This window comes from Leptidea sinapis, chromosome 31 (assembly GCF_905404315.1).
Source record: "Leptidea sinapis chromosome 31, ilLepSina1.1, whole genome shotgun sequence".
Lineage (NCBI taxonomy): Eukaryota > Metazoa > Arthropoda > Insecta > Lepidoptera > Pieridae > Leptidea > Leptidea sinapis.
Window position 1 is genome coordinate 2,082,614 of NC_066295.1, and position 26,020 is coordinate 2,108,633.

Genomic DNA, 26,020 nt, shown 5'->3' on the forward strand with positions numbered 1-26,020 from the left:
TTATCTCCCAAAAGCATTTTGAAGACGAACGGCACAGTCTTGCGGAGAGACAGAACTTATAAAATCATAAAAAATCATCGCTCTAAAATCTTTTCGACTCAATTCCATTTTCGTTACGTACGTAGAACTTTGATGTGTGGTAAAAAACAATTGACAAATTTTCCCGCCAATTCGAAATTCAAATGTTTTCGATTAGCTAGAAGTGCAAAACTTTTAGTGTGCCCCATGAATAGAGAATAATGATGCATGGTTATTGTCTGGTTCTGCGTAGGCCATTGCAAATTGTATTGTATATTTTAAATACGCTTACTTGTTATATGATTTAAAAATGTGCTGGGAGTTTTATCAGTTCTTCTTCCGATGTCAAAGCTCCCTTACGAACTGATATAGCTTCATGACGTCTACCAACTGTTGTCAGGAGTAGGTAATCTATTCTATACATAGATTTGACTTTTAATATACTAATTAATAAACTAATAATTAATGAATTAAAAGAGCCAATTGATATCAAGATATCAATCGGATCGCCGAGCTTTTAAACAATGGGGTAATAAATGTAACATTAATTATAAATGTTTGAAGTCAGTGATGTAACGGCTATTATCGAATATTTGGGTAAGTATTATTTGTATAGTTTTTGGGGTATCCTTGCTTTCTTTCATTCACTTTCGCTCTATGCTGATTTATGATTTTAATTTCACTTTTTTTTTATTATTTAATATGTTGCGATACTAAAAACTCGCAGTATTATATTGCATAATGTTATAATTATGATATTTTGTTTAATTGTAATCAATTATATTCCTTTATGACTGGGCACCCGCGACTTTGTCCACGTACATTCTTCGTACTTATTTCAATTGACGTAACCTTTTTGGTTGTGAACCAATAGAAATTAAAATTAAATACTATGGGGCATTTGATGCTTGCCGCAATATTTCAGTGAAATCCGCATTCAAATCGGTCTAGCCGTGTCTGGAATCAGCGTATCGTGATCGTTGGACTTCTCTCTCATAGATATTGCGGGCAACACAAAGCCAGTTTTATATTGAGTACATTAAACATTACAAAAAATTGACATAGCAAATTGAAGTTATACGGTAATCTTTTAACTTTAAGTTAATGCCTATAATACATAGGAATTTAATAGGAAAATTTCGTTCACATTCGGGTACCTACGGAACCTGACACTTGACGTGGGCAGAGATGCACTTTACCGGTTTATAACAGTAAAGATATATATAGACAGATAAGTTTTGTACTGACAGATACAAATAGCATAACATAATACCTCGCTAGAGAACTTTGTGGTTATGAAATGTTTTGTTTAAATTATAGTTTCATAATATTTCGTGTTTTTATTTTATTTTATTGTAATTTATGTGTGCTAAATATAAATTTGTGTACATCAAACTCAAAAAAGATTACATCGCAGTATTGGTCAGAAAGTTGTAAGTAACCGCTGCAACGGAACGACAACAACGGAAAAGAAATAACAAGAGCGTTGCAGAACTTTAAGAAAGTTTTACGATTTTTGAAGGTTTCTCATTATATGGAACCCTCGGATTTGTAGACACTATCGGGAATATACATCGTTTGTTTATATAGAATAGTACCTAGTTATAACAATAGTAGTTGTAACTATGTGAAGAAATTGCTCTTATTAAGTTTTTACCAAAATGGGGTACTATTAATTCCTGTACTTAGTTACATACCAGTGGAGGTCTCACAACGGCACATATTTCTGTCGTGAAGCAGTAATGTGTAAACATTACTGTGTTTCGGTCTTTAGGGCGCCGTAGCTAGTGAAATTACTGGGCAAATGAGACTTAACATCTTACGTCTCAAGGTGACGAGCGCAATTGTAATGCTGTTCAAATTTTTTGGGGTTTTCAAGAATCCTGAGCGGCACTGAATTGTAATGGGCAGGGCGTATCAATAATCATCAGCTGAACGTCCTGCTCGACTTCTCCCTTATTCTAATTTAAAATATAAACTTATATACTTTCTTCGGCGCTACAGTATTTAGTGAACCTTGGTCTTTCCGTATTATTAACTGACGACATTATTTAGACCCAAAATACAAAATATTATCCTACCCATACCCAAACTAACCTACCTATACCCAAAAAACTATTATCCAAGTTAGACTTATTTCTAATATTTTTTTTTGTAAAATAAATATGAATTGGCGTGGAGGGAGTTTGGCCCGGTATTCACCAAAGCGGAGAGGAGAGGAGACGAGAGGAGATAAGCCTAGAAGCTGTCGAGTTATTTCCACCAGAACGGAGAGGAGATGTGGGCTGTGTTTATAGCAACGCTATCCCGTGTGCGAGGCGTGGAGAGAAGGCAGTGGAAAAAAAGGGCGCGAGCGCGAGCCACCCGGCCGCCTGTCTACACGCATCTCCGCTCCGCCGCGGCCGTGGAGCTTGATCGCTCGACGCGGCACAAAATTCTATACACAAATGATACATCTCCTCTCCTCTATGCTTGATCCATTTCCACCGAAACTAAGCGGAGAGGAGATGTGGAAATAATGAAATCTGATTGGTTATCAAAATACATCTCCTCTCCGCTTTGGTGGATAGTGGGCCTTATGAGTTTCCGGAGCATCGTTACGCCACCAACGTATTCTTCTAAATGACAGCAATGTTCTTCTTCTGCTGTATTTGGACCAATGGATATAATGGACAAAGATGAACCCGTCCTTTACTCAGAACGAAGTCCATAATGTTTTAATTTAATTATTTAAACCCAAAAGCGACTCGCGAATACATATTATGTTCCCGATAATGACACAGCACAGCTTAACCCGATTCTCTATTATGTATCAGGATTTTTTTAAATTTAATCAAGTCTTTTTATCGTTATCATTACAATACGAATTTGTAATGAAACTAGTGAAGTGTATGATTTCCGTCAAGATATTACGATAAAAAACATAAAGCAGAGTTACCTAAACGTTAGCGAAACCGCTCATAACTATTATGATAGTTGTACGAACTTGTCTTACTACTTATAATAATAATTGTGTCCAGTCTTACTCACCTACTTTTATGACATTTTGTAATGGTTGACCCCAGCTCTATACAATTTGTTGGACAAAACATTTCGCAGTTTGCGCTAGAGTGGAGTGACCCCTGACTTGCATATTTTAGTTCCGAGGAAGTATGCCGTTGCATTTTGTACGGTTATGTATTTATCTATGTCGTTGTTGAATTATGTAAGTTGGAATATGTTGACATGTAGAATGACGATAATGAATACGACTTCATAATAATTGTAGTAATGACCTAAAAAGTTTTTATATGTCTTCAACGTCCATAAAAAAATATGTTTGTAGTAAACTCAAAGTTACTTGATCGACACTAATTCCTCTAAGTTCTTCCACGACTTTTGCAATATCAGGGGAATTCACTCCACTTTAAACGCCGTTCACCACCACCTTGAGACGGCACAGCGTGGCCTTGTTTTTCCTTAAGGAGACGCAGACCTAGCGATACGTCATATTTAACGTATCCGGGGTACAAAATTGAGCACAATTTTTTGCCTCATGCCGGGGTATGTGTGTGAGTTAGGGTGGAAATCTGCTGTCGCCGTCTCGGCAATTTAGAGGGTAGGGACCTGTCTACTCTCTGGCTCCGCGTAGATTTTGAGAACAGTGTACGTATCTATGCGTGTGTCTACAGGTCCCATAGTGGTAACGCAGAAACTCATTTCCGATGGCTTTAGACTACATTATTCCCGAATACTTACATTATTTTTTTTTCTATTAACAGAACAGCGTCTGTCGGGTCAGCTTGTAATAAATATAAAATAAAAATTTATAAAAAATAACAGTTATTTAAAGACGGTGATTGCATACCATCAGTAGACCTGTGAGTTTTTTCTCTCTTGATTTTTGTATCTTTTATAATAAAATATCATTGAACGTGAAATTGTAAAATTCAGATTATGTTATTTGGGCGACATCTTTTAAAAGTATTCACATCGATTGACTACTTTTTACTGCAGCCGCTAGGGGCGTTGTAGGTATGCGTTTACCAATTATTAATTTAAAGGCTTGCATGTTATAAAAATGTTGGTTGCTCTCTCTACAACTGTTTGGTCTTGGGCAGCGCCATCTATGGATTTTTTGTAAAAGAAGGCTTAGGAAGAAGAACTGAAACTCTAAGCAAGAAGTCGAAAGCATAGATTACTAACAGATACTTTCAGCACTGAGTAGCGATGGATACTTAAGTCACTTTAAGGAACAAAATTTCATTTATGATGACATCGTGAACTATTCTCTTGACATGCACAGTGGTGGTATATTGCCTTTAAAAAATGCACGGTGCAAAATGAAGATGGCGCTGAAGACAACAAACCCAAGACGCAATATTTAATTAATAACATTAAAATGATGGATACTTACGTATTATTAAAATGTAATATTTAATTAAACTATTTTCCACTGTCTTCTTCTTGGTAAACGTAATTCGGATTAAATTTAAAATATCTTGTTTAAATTTCCTCACTTAATACTTATCTGATCTTTGAGGGCTTGCATTTTACCTGATGACTTCTAATCGTTACTCTTTGAAATATAACGTGTATTTTTTTTTCTTGGCTCTGATATATAATTCATAGCCCAGTTCAGTTAGAACTAATTAAAAAATATGGTGTAATGTATAACTTACTTCTGCAACTCGAGATAGGACGAAATGTGTGGTAATGTTTTTCTTGCAAGTCAGTCTGTGTTCAGCATTGTACGTCACTTATAACAAATGAACAAAGTATGTAAATAAAACTTCAATTATAATAATAACATTTATTTACAAATGTACATAAGTATTGTAAACAATGTTTGTTTTTCTTCCCGAAAATCTAAATTGTAGTAAAACATCAACATAAAATGTTAGATTGCTAGACTGTAATGTGTTAGTCAGTGTTACACGCCTTTAGCCTCTATGAATTTTAGCCTCTCTGTATTCCCCTTATACAATATATTAGTTTCGCTACCTGTAGTTACATTAGAGTACCGATGTGATACGAACATCACAATGAACACGCAAAAAAATTCGATTTATGAACCTTTAAAAAGAAAGCAATAAGTACATGCTACTTTTGGCATATATATTGAATCAGACGGTGTACAATATATTTTGTACAATCTATGTTCGAGTGTATGGATTACATATTTTATGCCTTTTGAATTCGGACCTAATAGTCTATACACACGGTCGGATTTGGTCGGACCGGTACCGGACTTTATTCGATGGTAGGTCGCATTGTCCATCGCATAGAATCATTATTATAACCGTTTGAACCGTACCGAGTACGACGGCGGATCAATTGCTGTGAGGCGGGCGCCTCGGTGGGCACCGGGACTGTCCGATGGTCCGGCCGTACCAAATCCGACCATGTGTTTGGGCTATTAGTCGGCGGCGTTAGATTTACGCAGGTTACTAGCCGCACTATTGTCGCGTAGGTGGTGATTTAGCTCGGCTGCAACATCATAACATAACATCTAAGCATTGACCTTATGTCGACCAGCTGGCGAAGAATGTCTACCGAGTAAATCATCAACCATGTGAAAAATCAATTGCAGGACGTCGATTGAATTGATTGATTGATTAACTGTTTTAATGCCGGTAAGTAATGATTATTAATCTGCCTTACATTTATGAGTTGATTAAAATAAAATATTTGTTTGTGCGGCTTTGTGAGGTGATTTGTGAAACGATTAATCGCACGGCAGAAATCAACCTATGTAAATCTCTTTGAGTTTGAATACCATTTTTGCTGTTTGGACTCTAATGTATCTACTTAGCTTTATTCTAACTATAACTAACTACCTAAGTTGTAATTTTATTTGTTTTGAAAACTAAAGCAAAACGTTATGTACTTTGCCTCAGAGACTAGATTACTTATAATTGATAAGGTACACTCAAACATTCTGAACACGGGTTATTTATAAAAAAATAACATTAATAACATATTTGTACTAAACATTAGAAAATAAAATTGAATCTAGTCACCTTTCTAGTCCGCACAATGTATCTCTCTTATTAAATATTAAAAGTTGTTCCAACTTAGAGCACAAAGAAGTTTCTTTACTTCTTTTCTTTCGAGACTTTGGTAACCAAGCCTCTTTTATTAAATCACTTCCTTTCTCTGCTATCATAATAGTTGGGGCATTTATATTACCGTTGGTAATCGTCGGCATTATACTTGCATCAATAACTCTTAATCCCTCAATGCCGTGGACTCTAAGATTTACATCAACAACAGCCATCGGGTCTGTGCTAGGACCCATTTTAGCAGTACCTGATAAATGGTAGATGGTCATAGTGTATTGTCTAATGTAACAATCCCAATACTCATCTGTAAACATGGGAAGATGTTTACAGTTTGGAGCTGGTCTACTATTAAATCTTGCACCGAGTCTTTTCATTGCTTGGGTTTCACCTACAGCTACAGCAGCTTTTACGCCTTCACGAAGAACACCAACGTCGTCTGGATGAGTTAGATAATTGTGATACATTAGGGGATATTCCAAAGGATTTTTTGATCGTAATTTTATGAAACCCCGGCTCTTAGGTCTAAGCATCATAGGAAAAATTCCCATTACATCTTTATTCGTGAGGTGACTGAAAACCGCATCGTAATAGTCGTCGGTAATTCCATGTGCTTTTTTTACTTGGGTTCCACCATCAGAAGGTGTTGATGCAGATGTCATCATAAATTCCATATCGGGCCAGTCGTCCGATGCGTTTGCGTATTTTGTATTAATAAATGCCACCACTTCTAAACCAATGCTGGATGTTAATGGACCATCTTCCATCACAGCATAACGTAAAGCTGAATTTATATTAACGAGTCTGTTCATTACTATACTTATTGGATAATCAATTTCAAAAACAATACCGCCAACTGCAATGTGATCTTGTAGATTTCGTCCTACACCGGGAGAATCTTGGATCACATCAATACCAACTTCCTGTAAGTGCTGAGCGGGTCCGACGCCAGATAGCATTAGTAGTTGAGGTGAGGCTACTGCACCGGCTGACAGAATAACCTCTCGTTTTGCATAAACCACTTGTCTTTTATTATCCCTCATAAATTCTACACCGTAAGCTCGTTTATTATCTTTATCGATTAACACTTTGGTGACATGAGAAAAAAGTGCAGTGTGCAAATTCTGGCGTAGTCTCACTGGTCTGAGAAAAGCTTTTGCAGTAGAGCATCTAGTTCCTCGTCTCATTGTGAATTGATACCATCCGTATCCTGTTTGCTGGGCACCATTGACGTCAAGGATATCGTAACCCATTTCTTCGCCAGCTTGCAAGAAAGTAGCTCCAATGGGTGTATTGTATGGCGCATCCTGAACTGTTAGTAATCCACCTGTAAAATCAAAAAGTAGTTTAAATTTTCATGTGAAAATATATACAGCAAACAAGGAGAACTTGATAATTCGCTTTTCTTTTTATGATATATGAGGACCAACACTCATGCAGATCACATGATGGGGAATGGGTCAATAGGAATGTGCTTTTGCAGCTGAATGAATCACGATCAAGATATCTTAAAATCTAAACCTTCCTAACCTAGGACAAGACCGACTTGTCAGCACATGTATTGCCGGCTTCAATAATCATAAAAACTTCGGAACAAAGAAGGAAAAGGAAAATGGACACAAAAGACACGGATTCAGTATTAAGCCTTATCAAATTAAATACTAGGTGATGTGTGTTTTATTTTTGAATATTGTTGTATTACGAGGGCTGCACTAAAAGTATCGGGAATGGAATATTTCCACTGTTCCTGTTATATTAAAATCTTTTTAATTCAAAACTCCTTCATTTTAAAAATCGAATACCATTTATTTATTTAAAAAAAGATTCTAGGTCTAGTCACATGGTCTTTTCAAACTTGACAAAATGGAATTGACTCGAAAAATTCTCGAGCGATGATTTATTATGACTTTCGAAGTGGTTTAACACAAAAATAGTGTGTTGACCGGATGATTTCTGCATTTGGTGATGAAGCCCCATCTACCATCCAGCCCCATCGCTGGTTTGCTGAATTTCAACGTGGACTTGTCAAGCTCAGTGATGTTCCCCGTCAAGGTCGTCCAAAAACTGCAGTCACCAAAGAAAACGTTGATGCTGTGCGTAAGCTGATTGAGGAAGATCGACATGTGACATACCGCAAAATTCTGGCAACTTTAGACATTGGCATGAGTCAAATACAAATAATCTTGCATGAACAATTAGGTGTAAAAAAGTTGTTCCCGATGGATACCGCATTTGCTCTGTGAAGAGCAAAAAGCGGCTCGCGTTTCTTGGTGCGTCAGAACTCTCGAAAGATTCCACGCAGGATCCTCAAATGCTGTATACAACATCGTATCGGGTGACGAATCCTGAATATACGCGTACAAACCCGAAACAAAAAACCAGTCACGAGATTGGGTGTTCGAAAATGAGCTAAAGCCAACAAAAATTGTTCGTTCACGGAGTGTTGCAAAAAAATGGTGGCCACGTTTGTCTCCAAAACCGGCCATGTTGCGACTATTCCTCTTGAGGGACAAAGAACGGTTAATGCAGAATGGTATGCTAGCATTTGTTTGCCACAAGTCGTTTCTGAACTCCGTAAAGAGAACTGCAACCGCCGCATCATCCTCCATCATGACAATGCAAGTTCTCACACCGCGCACAAAACAAAAGAGTTTTTAGAGCAAGAAAACATAGAATTTATTAGATCATCCACCGTACAGCCCCGACCTAAGCCCTAATGATTTCAATACTTTCCCTAAAATAAAGAATAAATTACGTGGTCAGAGATTTTCATCACCCGAAGAAGCTGTGGACGCCTAAAAAACGGCCATTTTGGAGACCCCAACTTCCGAATGGAATGGTTGCTTCAATGATTGGTGCCATCATATGGAAAAATGTGTCAAATTTCGCGGAGAATACTTCGAAAAGCAATAAATACATTTTTACATAGTAATGTTGTGTCACTTCCTTGATTCCCGAAATTTTCAGTGCCGCCCTCGTATTGGTATTGGTTGGGGTTTTGCTATATGTCGTTAACGATATTAATATTAGTTTATGTATTGAAATACTATAAAGGTTACACTTTTGTTCTTTCCTCCTTCCGCATTTTTTTTAATAATATTTCACTGATGTGAACTATTTGATAGTTGAGTTTTATCACAAATTAGTAGTTCGTATTTGTTGTAGAGTTAAAGTAAACTTTCAAGCAACTAATTTCTTTTAATAAGTGATAGATGTATATTGATTAATTTAATGACCGTACATAAATAAAATGATAATGACAAGGATGTTGGTTTTATATATTTTAAAAATACTATAACTAAGTATACTGAAGGATAGGAAATATTTTTTTTAAAGTAGTGTGAACATACACGCGCGTTTGATTTAAATCTAATGTACATAGAGCGTCGATGGCGCAATATGTTGAACCGTTGACTCTCACCACGGAGCTCTTGGTTCGATCCTAGCCCGCCACGTACCAATGTGTTCTCAGTTTTCGAATTTGTCTACATTTCTTCGACGCTTTATAAGGTCGGCAACGCTCTTATGATTCCTTTGGTGTTACAAGAGAGTATGGACTCCGGTGATCAGTATGCTCGTTTGCCCTCATATTCCATAATAAAAAATAAAACATGATGTTCTACTCTCTGTGTAAAACCGGAGTGCATTAGTTTGTATATCTAAGTTTTATGAAACTATTCCTTACCTACAGCATGATGCCTTGTATCTTTCGCCAAGTACGGATTGCGTTGATCTTCAGATTTCTTAAAATATGGCAGAACGTCCTCATATCCCCAGCCTGGGTTTCCAAATGATTCCCATTGGTCGAAATCTCGTTTATTTCCTCTTATATAGAGCATCGTGTTAAGGACTGATGATCCACCGAGAACCTTGCCTTTTGTCCAATTGCATCGCTTATCAACCATCGCTTGACATGCGGAATCTTGTGGCTGAGTTCTGGAATTAAATATAGGGCGTTGTTTTAAGTTTTTACCATTTTCCTGCCTACATATTGTAAGAGTTCAATTTGGGCTAATGGTGCGAAGGGTAATTGGTGCGTGAGATAGTTTATTTCTAGACTGGCAGCTTTTCAAATTTAAATATCTTATTCAAAACAGGATCTAAATTACTTATTGAAGATCAAAAACGACCACACTGGAAAATATATGCCTCAGACCTGTAAAGAACGGGCGCAAGAAATTCAGTGGGTTTCTTCATTATTTTAATAAAATTTCGAAACAAAATTTCGTTTAATATTTTATATATAACTTTAAAGAGAGAAGTAAATAAAATCTCACCGGTACTTCCAATCGAGTTTACTTTTATGAAGGTATATTGACAACAGCGGCACATCGCTGATCTCCGTCTCGTGACCACCGGCTTCTAACAACAAAACATTCCAGTTCTCCACTTCGGACAGTCTGTTCGCCATCACAGAACCAGCTGAACCTCCCCCCACCACGATAAAGTCGTACTCCTCCCTCAGGTACTTCTGGTTGAACGGTCTGCTCTCGGGGTCGACTAGATCGTAATTGTAATATGCCATGGCTGCTAACATGGCTGGTATGAACGTCAGTTTGCTCAGACCTCCGATAGTCAAAGCAGCCTTAGCTGCAGTCGAAGCTACTGTTAGAATACCCATCTTTGTTTGTTAGGTGCTGGACATTGCTCTGAAATAAAATTATACATTTTGAGTGCACGTATTAATGGATTGGTAGAAGGGCGAATTTTCGATTGGAGTCGAGCTCCTTTGCACAGAATGTCGGCTAGTTTATGGGTACAACAACGGCGCCTATTTCTGCCGTGAAGCAGTAATGTGTAAACATTATTGTGTTTTGGTCTGCAGGGCGCCGTAGCTAGTGAAATTACTGGGCAAGTGAGGCTTAACATCTTATGTCTCAAGGTGACGAGCGCAATTATATTGCCGCTCAGAATCTTTCAAGAATCCTGAGTGGCACTACATTTTAATGGGCAGGCTTATTTTCATAAAAAAAAACATAAGATAAAAAATGACATGGCAATTCCAAGGTGTGGATCGTTTTGTATCGAAGTGAAAATAATCTTAAGCATGTTTGTCCATTATTCCGAAAAAAATTAGTTAATTTGTGTTTTAAGTTTGGTTTGCATGGAAACTGTCTTGTGTAATGAGCGTAAATATTATGTTGTTTGGTTGTCACAACAAACAGTCCTTTTAAAGGTACAATATTTGGATCGTATCTTTATTCATTTTATTGTAATACTAGTGACGACCCGGTCGACCCTCGCGTGTCTTCTGCCCGTGTATACATGCCTCGTGAAGAAACCTCATTTTCAATGTAACTCTATTGGAAATTTTTGAACCTGAATAGCTTTTGATTCCAACCACCTACAAATCCAAACTCAACAGATTTATGCTTTTCTCATCAAGACCTTTCTAACTTTATAATAAGTTCTAATAATTCAATTTCCAACGTAGCCTTTATGCTTTATATAGATATAATTTCATCTCATAGTGACAATTAGATTATCTATAATATTAAATCATTAACCAGCTCATTAGATTATCTATAATATTAAATTATTAACCAACTAATGCTTTATGATTTGTTAATGTATTCACGTTATTGCTACGAGATGGTCGTAATACCTATATATTTAGATAATTATTTTCATCAAAACTATTGCTTAGTTATTGATATAAATATAACTAGCTGTCACCCGAGACTTCGTCCGCATTTACCATTGTAACAATATAAGTTGATGTTCCAATGCTGCCACATGTATACAATATATAAACAATCATATATCTCTCATCGTTAGGCAGCGTTCATAAGAAACGCTTTCGTTCGACTGTTTTTTCTCTGACTTACTTCATACAAATTAAATTTGTCACCTAAATTAATGAACGATGCGGAACTCGAACCCGCGCTCTTGGTCGAAACTCTCTCGGGTTCTGTCCGAGCGCTCATATCTGCTGAGCCAATCGATTGACTTACTTTTAAATCCGAATCTGAAGTTTTTCTCTTTATAATATTAGTATAGATGTGTGGCATAGAGCAGGCAATACGGTCACACTCGAAATCCAAAGTTTGGAACAAAATTGGTACAAACTTTTTTAGTTACTCGTGTGTTTTTTTTATGGAATAGGAGGACAAATGAGCGTACGGATCGCCGGGTGCGCTTTTTTTAAGGTACCCATCACGTATCGTCCCGGAAACACCGCACCGCACCGACGTACTTCGAAGCTCATTCCACAGCATTGTAGTACGTGGAAAAAAGCTCCGCGATAACCGCACTGTGAAGGACCGCCACACATCCAGATGGTGGGTATGATATCGTAACTTGTGGCGTGTCGTGCGAAGGTGGAGTACGGCGGCAGGAATACATTGAAGCGACGTTTCTACGCAACGCCAAGTGATCCAGCTCTTTAAAGAACACTGGGTCCCCGACAATTCGATATACTTATACTTATAAAATACTATAAAATAAAAACACCCTAAAAGGCTGCTAACTTTTTCTTGAGCAAAGGTGATTATTTTACAAACAGCAGGTGTCACCCATGCGGTAGCCCCTATTCCATAATAAAACAACGCAATTTAAAGCCCGCAAATCTATTGAGAGTTCCTTTAATGGAAGCCATCAACGACATTTAAATTATATTTCAATGCCTCTTGTTATTCGAAGCTTTCAAAATTTTAACTGAATAAACGAAGTAACAATCATAATATTTAATTATTGTAGTTTCAAAAGGTTTGCAAATGGATATCTATTATGCCTGTGTAACCTGTTTTATTTCGACTAGTTATTTGATAATTTACGAATACAAAACCGGAAACAGCTTATCCGGTGAGCGGCCGGGCGCTACGAACCGCCGTTTGTTAATTCAATATTTATATTTCGGAATACTCGAAAATGACAAAATATCTAGTACACACCGCGCGATATTTCGGAACACTCGAAAATGACAAAATATCTAGTACACGCCACGCGATATTTCGGAACACTCGAAAATGACAAAATATCTAGTACACGCCACGCGATATTTCGGAACACTCGAAAATGACAAAATATCTAGTACACGCCACGCGATATTTCGGAACACTCGAAAATGACAAAATATCTAGTACACGCCACGCGATACCGATCTTAAGCAGTGAGCGAACGGTGCGAAATTAGTGCGCAGCATAGATAATAATCAAGATAATGTTTTATCTTATATATTATGCAAAATTTTTTTTGTATAAATATAAAATTAAGTAATTTATATTGTAATAAAGTTTTCACAAAGACTAAGTTTGCATGTTATTAGTAATGACTCAATTGGAGATACTTTAATCTATTGTAAGACCAAACTTGTACCACTCTATTTAATGGCAAATTAATGAATATGAATGAATAGAAATCTAAGTAAGAAGATAAAAGATGATGTGAACGCTTGCAACGCGCTGGATATTGAAGGCCTTGTGGAGCAATGGTGTGCAAAATGACGGTAATACGAATAAATAAACAATCACATATAGAAATACCATACCACCATGGTCTCTGTATACCATAGTTCGGGCAAAGACGACGATAGATATATATATACGACAGTAGACTCAATTGACATCATCCATCCATCACCCATCAGACATCCCAAAACTGATAAGTTTCGCATTAAAAATTATGGCCGAATTACGAACTTCGGATGATATAATGATTTTTTCATCAGTGCGTGACATTCGGGTTTGATAACTCGATAATCTGGGTAGCTAAGTATAAATCCGTCAACTTAACTCGTGACCTGGTTCGAATGACAGTTCAGGAAGTACGGATAGCTTGAAAAATTCAACAAAAGCTGTTGAAATGTAGAAAGTTAGTAAAACTAGGATTTCACCTAGCACAAAATTTTGTAAGTTTTAGGGTCACTTACTGAGCATAAAATTACAAAATGTTGCCAGATCTCTTTTGAAAAAAGAAAGTTTTTCGCAGGTATTTCGTAAACTATGCACCTTACAGCAAAAGTGAAAAAAAAAAACATTATTTTTTCACAAATTTTAAACAAAACCGGCTTTTCTATCCCGACCGGTAACTCTTAAAATATTGGATTAATAAAAAATAGGTTCAAAGCTGTGCAATGCAAGCTTCCTCGTGTGGTGTTTCCGGGAGGATACGACATGGGTACCTTAAAATACGGACACCTTCCTTAAAGGCAGGCAACGCTCCTGTGATTTCTCTGGCGTTGCAAGAGAATGTGGACGACGGTGATCACTTAACACCAGGTGACCCGTACGCTCGTTTATCCTCTTTTCCATAAAAAATGCAATCTCTCTATACTCTCCCTCTCGGGAACCAGAGCTTAAATGTGGTGCCTTATACCGCGCGGCCAAACTGCTTTGAAAGCAGTACTTGAAATTAATGATACAACTTCACCCCTACTACAATCGACTGGAGTACCGCGGCCGATTGTAATGTGACATGCGATAGATGGGCGAAAAAATTTGAGGCGAAAATAATAATAAAATTGTAATAAAATTTTCACTTTAATAATAATCTACGGGTGTTCAGTGTGATAAGTTGCTAACCCTACTAACAGGACGACGGCGCGGTGGGGAACGCGGAGAAGATAGTTTGACCCAGGTTAGTTAGGTTGACTGGCTTGTAATAGGAGTTCACGATACTCAACAGCTTTCAAAGCGTTGCTAGACGTTAGGTCTAAAGCCCTCATGTGGCCTTATCATAATGTATGTAGTCACAAAAAGTTGCAACGAATTTCAGTCTCATAATACGACAATAGGTGACATAGAAAAAGATAGCGATTGTTGAAGGTTTAACACAGGCACATTCTATGTATATCAGTGTAGTGGGAATTAGGTCGTGTGTTACAGTATACAGACCACCACAGATTGTGTTACCACGGCTGATAATAATTGATAATTGTGCGAAATATCCGATTGATTCAATAGAAACAAGAACGTAATTTTCTGCGTTTTCAGTTTGGGAAAAAGATATAAACGAACTCAGAAACAACCCTATTTTTTGCGTCTAATATTAAAATTAATAATTTTATAACGATTTTTTCTTGATAAAAAGTAAAATATCGACTTGAATCACAAATTCATATAAAACATACATACTTAAAAATGTGTATGTATGATACACACCTGCGTATTTGATAATACTAACTATATCAGTAATAATACGAAATGCAGCACCTTTTTTGTTCTATATAAATATTATAATGAAACTAATCGTTATTTGTACCGTACTCTAGAAAATAATTATAAGTACAATAGGTTTGTGTCTTACATAATAATATATTCTAATATTTTAATTAAATATCTCCAGATAAGAAAATATTTCTCTTTAAATAGAAATTCCACTTGAGCGATTTTTTGCGAAATTGGAATAGTTCCGCTGATTTTCTTGTGTTTATTCTTTTAGGTCTGAGAAATTTCTTTTCCGAATATCGTAAGATATCAAATTATGTTTGCAATTTAACTTATAAACAAATTATAATCTGAAGGAGCCGCCAATTGTCATAAGAAAGCTAACAAGGACTATTTCAAGCTTCGCAAAGATTAATTAAAACACAGCTATTTGTATCTAAGAATGTAAGCGCACGTAATACTGGCAATTATCATTTATTAGAATGTTGAGTTTCTACACAGTGGTATTGACATAAATTTGTGAAAATTACGTATATATATCATAGAATTAATGTTTGTAGGTATATAATAGAATGTACCTACATGTTCTTCTGTCTTTCTATCGTTAATACAATAAAATTAAAATAAACAGCAGCAGCTGAAACGTCATCAACTTCCTTCCAAACCCTGGAATAAGCTTCCTCTTCCTCATAAATAATCGGTACACACGTCATTTTAGATAAGAGCACACTAATCTTTATTCTTCTAGAAATCGATATAGTTTATCAATAGGTGACTAGGGATACGCCTTTCCCTAGATCAATCATTGATGGCACCGCAGCCATTGTAGTGGACGTTAGAAAAATATTACTTATATGTTATACATTTAAGTTACTTTTATGTAAGAGGAGTTCAAACGAGCGCTCAAGTCCGCTCGTTTATCCTAATTTTAAGTGATCGTGGTGGGCCCGGGTGTGTCACCTTCAAGAGCAGCTTTAGACAACGTACAGAACTTGCTGGTTCCAAACGGGTACTTTGAAAGCTGCTCGCTGATTTGTAGATTGTTATAAATTATTAATGGATAAACTTTGGCTTTGGTAGTTGGTTATATTCTATTAATAAGTAGTGTCGACACCAGATTTTATATCGTCGTCTGTATTATATTTAATTTTATCATTATATCGAGCCATACACCTCAACCCATCAATTAACTTAAACATTACTTCATTTACCTACTCTGTGAATCATACTTCATCTTGCATCTAACTGTCAAATACAACCTTCATTCATTCACTCTATTCTACTTCAACCACTTGCACACGATACCTGAACTACACAAGAAACTATAATTGTAATCCTGTTAAGACAGTCGAAATATACATCTTTAAGAAGATATCAATCTCGTGTTTATCACGAATAAGTACATTATGTACACTTTAAAGTTATTGTTCACTTGTTATCTAGTCTCATATTCTTTAGAATTTATTTATGAAGCAATAACATCTAAATCACGTTGCACTTTAGTGAAAAAGCACTGAACTTGTGTTGCCGTTCTGCTAAGATACTTACCCCCTTATTCATAATGGTCCGCTAACTTTAGCCAGACGCTATGGAGTGTTTTTTCTCATTATGACTTAGGTCAATAGAAGAAGACAGAGTGCGAATTAGCAATGCTTTAAGTTAGCAGACTATTATGAATAAGGGAGATAATAGAGTATACAATTGCGCGTGTTGACAAGTCAAGTTCGTTTTTTATTTTCGTTTTTGAAGATGATCGCTTAAAATTAATATATTTCATGCGCGGAAAACACTTTGAAATATACACAAACATAACGACTTCAAATTTATGTTTAAAATAGTTATTAAAAGATTTCTTATTGCTTGGAGAGTCGCAATGATGTAAGCTAACATCTGATATTTCAATAATTTTGCATTTAAATTTGTTTCATAAACGGACGTCGAAATGTAAAAACCACAGCTCACGGCCTTTACAATTGTGAACAGAGTCGTCGTTGCGTGTTAGTCGAGATGTCGGAGTCTTTTTGTGAAAGACTTAAAAACCGGATAATACTCGAAATAATGTATGAACCAGGCCGAAACCTCGAATCAATATGAATAAAAACCCCATTTGTCGTATCACCGCTCTTCGACAACACTTCCCTAAAAGCCTCGCCTAGTATCGGAATACTGAGTCTCGAAATCTCGAGCGATTGCCAATTCCGTAGCCATCTGGAGGGCAAAGCCAAATTGGCTTCAAAGAAACTGGGCGTCATTAATAGAGCACGGCAATACTTCAAGCCGGCCCACATTCTAGCGCTGTACAAAGCGTAGGTCCGGCCACACATGGAGTATTGCTATCATCTCTGGTCTGGCGCACCCCAGTATCAGCTCGATCCACCGCGTGCAACGCAGAGCAGCTGGAATTGTCGGGGACCCAGTGCTCTGTGAACGGCTGGATCACTTGGCGTTGCGTAGAGACGTCGCTTCATTGTGTGTCTTCTACCGCATTTTTCACGGGGAGTGTTCCGAAGAGCTGTTTAACCTGATTCCTGCCACCGAATTCCACCTTCGCACGACACGCCACAAGTTAGGATATCATCCTCACCGTCTGGATGTGTGGCGGTCCTCCACAGTGCGGTTTACAAGGAGCTTTCTTCCACGTACTACAAAGCTGTGGAATGAACTTCCTTGTGCGGTGTTTCCGGGACGATACGACATGGGTACCTTCAAAAAAGCGCGTACACCTTCCTCAAAGGCCGGCAACGCTCCTGTGATTCCTCTGGTGTTGCAAGAGATTGTGGGCGGCGGTGATCACTTAACAACAGGTGACCCTGTAGTACGCTCGTTTGTCCTCCTATTCCATAAAAAAAAAAGAAATCAACGACAAATAACATAAAAAAAATATAAAAATATAAAAAAGTAGCTTTTTCTTATGTCAAATTAATAGCTTTTTTCTAATATGTTAAAAAGAATATTTTATGAATATGATTATATTGGTAGGAGCCACGGTCAAAATTTTGAATATTCGACGTTGTCAAGCTTGTAGATAGTCCTGAACTTAATTTATAAAAAAATTATCAAAAACAATTAAATTAATTAATTAGATTGTATAAAATACATGATTTTTTTTATGCTTTTTAGTGCATATTATATCTATTGTATTGGAATATTGAGTTATTCGCAAATTTGTCACGCACATACCTATATCACATTTAGGACTTTTATAGTTTACTCATGCTAACCACTGTCAGATCAAATACAATGATACACAGAAAGCACCAGCTTTCAAATAAAAAAAAAATATCAAAATCGGTTCACCCAGTCGAAAGATCTGACGTAACAAACATAAAAAAAACATACCGACGAATTGAGAACCTCCTCCTTTTTTGAGGTCGATTAAATAGGTTAGGTAAGGTTAGGTTAGGTTAGGTATACTTTTTATGATAAAAATACTTAGATAAAAAAATTGCAATGGAATATAATATGTGTACCTATTCCGTAGGTGGACGGTGAATGCGCTAGTGTTCCACTAATACAGTCATTTTCAAATACAAATATTGTACCCGTTTGACTGTTCCAATAAAAATTTTTATGTTGACCATACAGTAAGTTGTGTATAACAAAAAGAAGATAAGTTGACGTGCTGTACATACGATACGTTGTATGTTTTGATACCATATTGTATTGTAAAACTAACCAAGTTGGCCGCTTGTGCTAAATACACGCACATAAAAATTGTAATGCAATTATCATTGCGCAGGAAGTTGTGTTCTGTCATGACATTATAATGGCAAGCCACAGGCCACGGGTGGAAAGGGCGCGAGGGACAAGTGACCTCTCCGCTTCGTCCTTGGCCGAGTCAATGGCTTACCATCTGTGGTAGGAAAATTTCGCAAACAAAGTTTGTTAACAGGGGTAACGAATAAGAAACTTTATATATCCCTAATATTTATACTGCCAATAACGAACTAATAATATTGTTTTTAATGAACATGGTAAGGATTACTATACTATATAGAAATTTTGATTTGATTTAATTTATAATTTTAAAATTTGCATTTATGAAATAAATAATATCTTATAATCGATATAAAAAGGCATGTTGGCCAATTAAACCAGGCACCTCTTACTAATGAAAGCGACAGGCGAAATTATTTTGTGACAAGGCAAATTGATGTTTCCTCGTAGGATTAGCTTAAAGCACTTTCAATGGAGAGAAAGTCTGATTCTCCTACTCAGGTGTGTTGAGGCCTTCAACTTCGCTTCGTAGGTATCTAGGAACTATTTCGCAGAAATTGCTAACATTTTCTCCTTGATCGTGAACCAAAGTATAATTGTTACATTAGAGATTTATTATTATAGATATAAAAAGGCATAAAACGCATTTATTTTCTCAAAATTGATTCATTTAGAATTCTTTTTGATGTCATTTCTAATAACTACTAGATACTACTACCGCTTCGGAAACAAATGGCGCTCTGAGAGAGAAGAAGCGGCGCAAGAAACTCTCCCAGCATTCTTTTTTTGCGCTCTTTTCAATAAAAATATACAATATTGTACAGTCATTTCTATCGCTATAAAATCATCACAATCTAGTCCCAGGCTGTCCGATCATTTAGATATTCAGCAGTGGCGTAATAGGATTTACGACGGAGCCATTTTTTTATAAAACATTAAAATTTATTTATAGATAATGCCTGAACAATGGCTGGGACTTTATTATAGAAGTGTATATATTTTAGTATATATTTATTTATTCATATATATCGTGCATAAGTTCCACGGATCAAATCAACGTTCGAAAAAATGTCATGCTGACGCAAAAAATGTTGTTTTTGAAGCCAGTCTAGCAGGCTGACTAGATCTGTAACTATGTCAGGCAATAACTGCTTCCAGTCAGAACAACTCTGTATACTTATAATGAATTTGTTGCGCAAATGATAACTAAAGTGCCACCAAACGACCTCTTATGAAATATAATTTTTGATGATAATTTCAATACAACAATACAAGTCACAGTTCAAAAAGTCAGCTAGAATGTCACGAATGACAGGTGGCATGTACCAAGCCGCTAATTGAGTTGTGATGAAACCAATCTTCGGAAAGCTACATGAGTTTCAAGGTGACGTCAAGTCGGACAGTCATATACCAGTATTACTAATTTAAGTAATCAGCTAATGGTTCTGAGGCAATGTTTCTACTTACATTTCACCGGAAAAATAGGAATTACTGCTATTATAACTTATATTCCTACTTTCACAAGTATTAATTTTGTTACGAGCCTTAATTAGAAAAAAAAACCTTTTCCAAGAAATTCTTAATGATTGTTTGTTATTTAGGACATGTAGAACACGATGTACTCTCGATAAATATAAAGAGAAAAGAAAGCTTTTAACATTTATAACTGTCATTTCCTTAACCTGAATGAAGTGATTTTGATTTGATTTGATAGATCGCCATGCCATGTGTCATTTTCGCAACGAAAACTGTTCTTACAGTCCAAATTAAAAATGGAATTCATTTTATGGGGAATGTTTTGATAACTAGTGTTATTAAATTATCGTTTTGGAATATTTTTTATTTATTTACTTAAGCGCTCTATACGAGAATAAGTATGTTGCATTTGACCAAAACTATGCGCAGTCTTTAGCTGTATGATATTATGTGAAAAAAATATACAAAATAATGGATTGAGAAAAACCATTGTGGATCAGTTTGTTTTGTTTTTATTCTTATGACGATTATCCCTATTTCTGGTGGCTTATTGTTGTGTGCTCTGACCGACAGTGCTCCTTTAATCGACTTACTCGAACGAGTGTTACGTTTTTTTTATTTTTTTTTTTTTACAATTCATTTATTCCAGTAGCCTTTACAAATTTCGTGTACTTATGAAATTTGTAAAGGCCAAACTACGTAAGTAGTTTGTTGGCAGCAGCTCTCGTGGAAAGATAATACTACTTACAATAAGACTAGTATTAACCTAAAACTACTATTAAAGCTAATGTATATCATTAAACTTATTTCGTATTTGTAAATTAAAAGCTAAATACCCGAGCGTGACAGCTTAGTCTGATTCGGTACGCACAAATAACTGCGAAGCGCTTCCGTTATGAGGTTGTCATGCATTAGATGTAAATCTAGTTATATGTAAATGAGGGAATAGAAACCTATCATTAAATAGACCCACTGAAGCAAGGTTGAGTATAATGTTACAATAATTATAACGCAATACTGTTTGGAAGGCCTTGAATATCTCGCATTTATTATATCACTCGTATCGACTGACTTGGGAACTTTTATACTATTCCGTTGCCTATATAACTTTTTCATATTTACCAATAAGTATTATTAAATGAACATCCAACATATTTACTTCAATTAATTTCAAAAATGGGATTTTTAACGTCGATAAATATTACCAGTTCGAAAATATATGCCGCAGAAATGCGAAGAACGGGCGCAAGAAACTCGCGGGCTTCTTTCTTTAAATATAAATTGATTACAATTATTTTTTTAAATTAAATAGACTGAGGGTGGTCGCTCCATTGCTTTGCTGTGATTAAAAACGTCTTTTATGTTATAATAACCTTTACCACACAAACGTTTTTATTGATTCTTTTGGATTTTGTAAGACATTTTTGGTATAGTATCAGATATCTTGTTTTAAGAGCATGTACATCACCTAATAAAAGACTTTACCACGGACTTGGCACAACAAGTTTATTTTTGTTCTTGGTTATTACATTATTATTAACACAGTTTTTAGAAAATTCGCTAATATTCCTGTACGTACATTAATTACCTTATAAAGAATATATTGAGGGGCAACATTTAATATTAACTCCTTTAAAAAAATATGATTCCTTACCTTGGACAAACAATAATCGGCTGCGTTGCACCATAACAATATACCATAGGATTTAATACTATGAAAATAACTAAACTAGTCACATTGTATCTATGTCAGTTATATGCCTAATCTTTTTAACCGCACATGCTGTGGAACTAAGTCTATTAGCCAATACTTCAATATGGAGACCCATTATGGTATGGAATTAACATGGCCTTACGCTAAAGATTTCTGGTGGAAATCTTCATTTCTCGCGATAATAGTTTTTATTACATTATAAGATTTTGGCGAATTGTGACAGCCTTTGGAGTTCTAATAGCACGTTGCTGCCTCGATCTTTTATGTTCAACAGAGGATGTATTGGTATACTGATCGATAATACGATAGACATAGATGTACATACATAGTGTCTTAATAACGATGGACTGTATTTCGAAAAAAATATGTGGATTGACTGGAACAGATCGAGGTCTGTAACATAATAACCCCCTTACAAGTATGAAATAAAATATAAGATGTTTTTTCTAAATTATGAGAAAAAAATGTAAATAAAATAAAATAAATACCCACTCGAAAATAGTTAAAATTGTTGACTCTCACGACAGAGCCCTCGATTTGATGCTCGCCCGCCACGTACCGATATGTTTTCGGTTTTCATATGTTAGTTTATTCGACGATTTATAAGGTCGGCAACGATCTTGTGATTCCTCTAGTGTTACAAGAGAGTTAGTTTACGTTAAGCTAAGTTACGCTAGTTTGTCCTCATCTTCTATTAAAATCATCATTCAAATCATATATATATATACTAGCTAACCCGACAGACGTTGTTCTGTATATAAAATTAAGTTTATTTTTTACCTCCTGAGAAAGTTAGAAAGTTATAGATTCTAATTAGTTATTCATTTTAAACTATTCTCTTAATTTGATTTCTGAACTACGGGGGACACATCAAAGCAAAAACCAAATTGTTGTTTTTATTCAATTCCGAGCATTTTCATATTTATTCACCATTTAAACCTTCCCTGGACTTCCACAAATAATTCAAGACCAAAATTAGCCAAATCGGTCCAGCCGCTCTCGAGCGGAGACTAACGAACAGCAATTCATTTTTATATATAGATAGATAAGATGCATTTTAGATTATTGTAATTTATTTGCTCGCATTATTCTATGAACTTTTTAACTGTGGAAACTTTATTGGTCAAATTGTTATTCCCGAATTAAATATACAAATAGATAAAATTGGAGATTATTTGTTTATTATTAGTTATATTGTATTTATAAATATAAATATTAAAAAAAAGCAAGTCATGAATTTTAGCCGCACTTTTATAGTATATTAAATCAATTGTAATGATTTCGCTCGTTGTCTATGAATAAAATTGGAATTAGCTAACATTATTCAATGAGTCAATGGTGTGTATAATATACATAAAGTTTAAATTTATTACTAAAATATATTTGTATGAGGCAACTCGTGTGTAACAGGGTCATGCGAAACTTAACCTTCAGTATTGAACTTGCCACCGATAGAATTTTTAAAGGCCCCGCTAGAATCTTGAGCGGTGAGTGAAATTGATGTGTCCGTTTAAATTGTCGCCACGTTTGACTACTTATAGTATGCTACCGGTTCCGTACCAGAAAGGTATCCAAGTACAACCCTATTACTAAATCTCTGCTTTGTGAACATATCATAAAGCCCAATAGGTAGACGGTTGAAATTTGAACAGAGTGTGTATTACTTCAAAAAAAAAAACACGAAGGTAACAGCTTTAAAAATGGCCGGCTTGCAAAATAAATAAATTTACGGTATAAACTACATCTTGTACGATGGTTCGGACGCCTTCGTGTTCGAGTTAGAATCGCATTTCACCATTTCTTAACCATGACGGAGCTAGCAGTTGATACATATCGTAAAATAATAGTGTCAATATTGATAGCGTGATGCATCACGGACACCTAACACATCGCACTGCGCTCGTTTCCCTGATGTCAAGATAGAGTGTGACATGGTCTTATTATCTACGTTTTTTTCATTTAAGATTACGTTTCTCAAATTAATCAGCACAATTCCATTCACCTAGTATAGTCAATATTAATTCAGATCACAGTTGAATGAAAATGAAAAATGTGATTTTTGAAATGAAACCATCTTTAGGCGCACTTCTATCGTGTATTTGCACACCGTTTAATTTAATTATTTTCAACATAAATTATAATTATTCAAAGCGACTGGGTAGGTACGTCCTGTGACACACTGAGAAACAAATTTTATGTAAGGAGGGGGAAACAGTCCTGTGGCTGACCTGATGGGAAGTGAAAACTATGCCGCCCATGGAAATCCGCATCACCAGGGGTCGTGGAGATCCCGTGCCGAAGTGGGAGTATGCTCTGAGCTTAAAGATACCTTAAAGAAGCAAGAGAGTTACAATTTGGTATCCCATGGGATGACAATATACGACTGACTTGAAGGTCATATTGGACAAGGATTAAAAGGATAGAGCCCAATGGAGACAGTTGGGGGAGGCTAGAGACTAGGTCAAACGGACATTCTATAAAAGAAGAAGTTACTTTTGATCTTAGGCTTTTTAATTTTGTTTACTTTTAATTATATTTTAAATCTATTCTCGTCTCGGAATTTAAAGGATTTTTTTTATTTAAGTCAAGTTCTAGAACAGATCAGCCTGCTACGATCGCACAAAGTGGCTGCGAGGCAGACACTCTCTATTGAAACGAGCAATTGTGGAATGCCAGATGTCACCGTCATTATGAGTTGAAGTGACGAGACAAGCAAGTGGTTTATTACCTAACTATTACCTACTAAATGAAAGAATCCTTCCACTGGTGGTGCAAGATATATCACATTTTGACATGATAGTCGATGTTGAAATTTGACTGTTGGTATTTACTAAATTCTACTACGAATTCTAAAGGAATCAATTTTGAGAAAATAAATGCCTTTTATGCCTTTAACCTGAACAATTCTTGTGATATATGCTGTAGAAAATATACACACATCTCTACGCAACGCCAAAAAGTCAACCCGATCGGAGAATTCAATGAACTTTTTAGTTGACGAGAACTTACAACAAAAATTGCTCAACGCGCTTATAAATATTTCACACATGCAAATATACAATTTGATTCGTAAGAACCAAATCATATGTCTTAACACTGAGCATTCGTACTTATTATTCAAATCCACGTATTATTAAATAACAGCGACCGACAATTGCAGTGTACGATCTAAATATTTACCCGTAATGACGTAATAACAACTTGCCGAGCACGTCACAGTACACAAAAACACGAACCAACACCGAGCACATAAGAGTTGAAACAGTCGTGACTTGAGAGTGGAGACACCCGCCGTGCTCCCCACTAAGGCAGTGTTGCAACTCGGAGCGGTCAAAGTCACACGGATCATTATGGGGAGGATTCTAGCCTAATGTGATTCCGTGTTAAGAAACAAGGCTTATGGTGGTAATGTGGCCATTAAGTAATGATTTACTGAATCGAATTAACGATCTAAAAACTTTATCAGAAGAGCTTACAATATGTAATTATAGAGAAAATATAAACAATATTCTATTTATAACTAGCTGACCCAGCAAACGTTGTATTGCCGATATTAAAATCGCGATACAAAAGTAACTGTTGGGTGAAAATTTGAAGTTGTATGTATTTTTTAATGCTGATTCATAATCAAACAAATTTAAAAAGAAATGTCAAAAATATTAAAAAAAAAATTTGACGTGGATCACCCTTAACATTTAGGGGGATGAAAAATAGATTTTGTCCGATTCTCAGACCTACCCAAAATATGCACTCCAAATTTCATGAGAATTTTATATATTAGATATAACATTACAGCCGTTAGTTATATAGAAGAATTAGCTTTGTAACTAATCACATAAACATGAATAAATTATGTTATCTACAGTATTATTCTAAGATACAAAAATACATAGTGAAAGTAGACTTATTTTTTTTTAATGGAAGGCCAACCGAGCAGTGAAAGTCAA

At 35.8% G+C, this 26,020-nt stretch overlaps 2 protein-coding genes across 2 annotated transcripts in view; one reads left to right on the top strand and one right to left on the bottom strand.

The window, feature by feature from the left end:
* Positions 1-26,020, top strand: part of LOC126974197 (flotillin-2) — a 340,191-nt gene that overhangs the window by 220,423 nt on the left and 93,748 nt on the right. The gene's annotated exons all lie outside the window — the stretch shown is intronic.
* Positions 4,796-25,329, bottom strand: LOC126974179 (glucose dehydrogenase [FAD, quinone]). The gene is made up of 4 exons (XM_050821617.1): positions 25,254-25,329; positions 10,337-10,708; positions 9,745-9,995; positions 4,796-7,386 (listed from the first exon to the last, which is right to left on the bottom strand). The coding sequence occupies exons 2-4, from the start codon at positions 10,678-10,680 to the stop codon at positions 6,017-6,019; spliced, it is 1,965 nt and encodes a 654-aa protein (XP_050677574.1). The 5' UTR covers positions 10,681-10,708; positions 25,254-25,329; the 3' UTR covers positions 4,796-6,016.

Excerpts from the sequence above, each read along its gene's own strand:
- LOC126974179 (XM_050821617.1), bottom strand. The coding sequence starts at position 10,680 with ATGGGTATTCTAACAGTAGCTTCGACTGCAGCTAAGGCTGCTTTGACT. Across the intron at positions 9,996-10,336 it reads AAACTCGATTGGAAGTACCG|AACTCAGCCACAAGATTCCG; the intron begins GTGAGATTTTAT and ends ATTTAATTCCAG. Across the intron at positions 7,387-9,744 it reads TACAAGGCATCATGCTGTAG|GTGGATTACTAACAGTTCAG; the intron begins GTAAGGAATAGT and ends TTGATTTTACAG.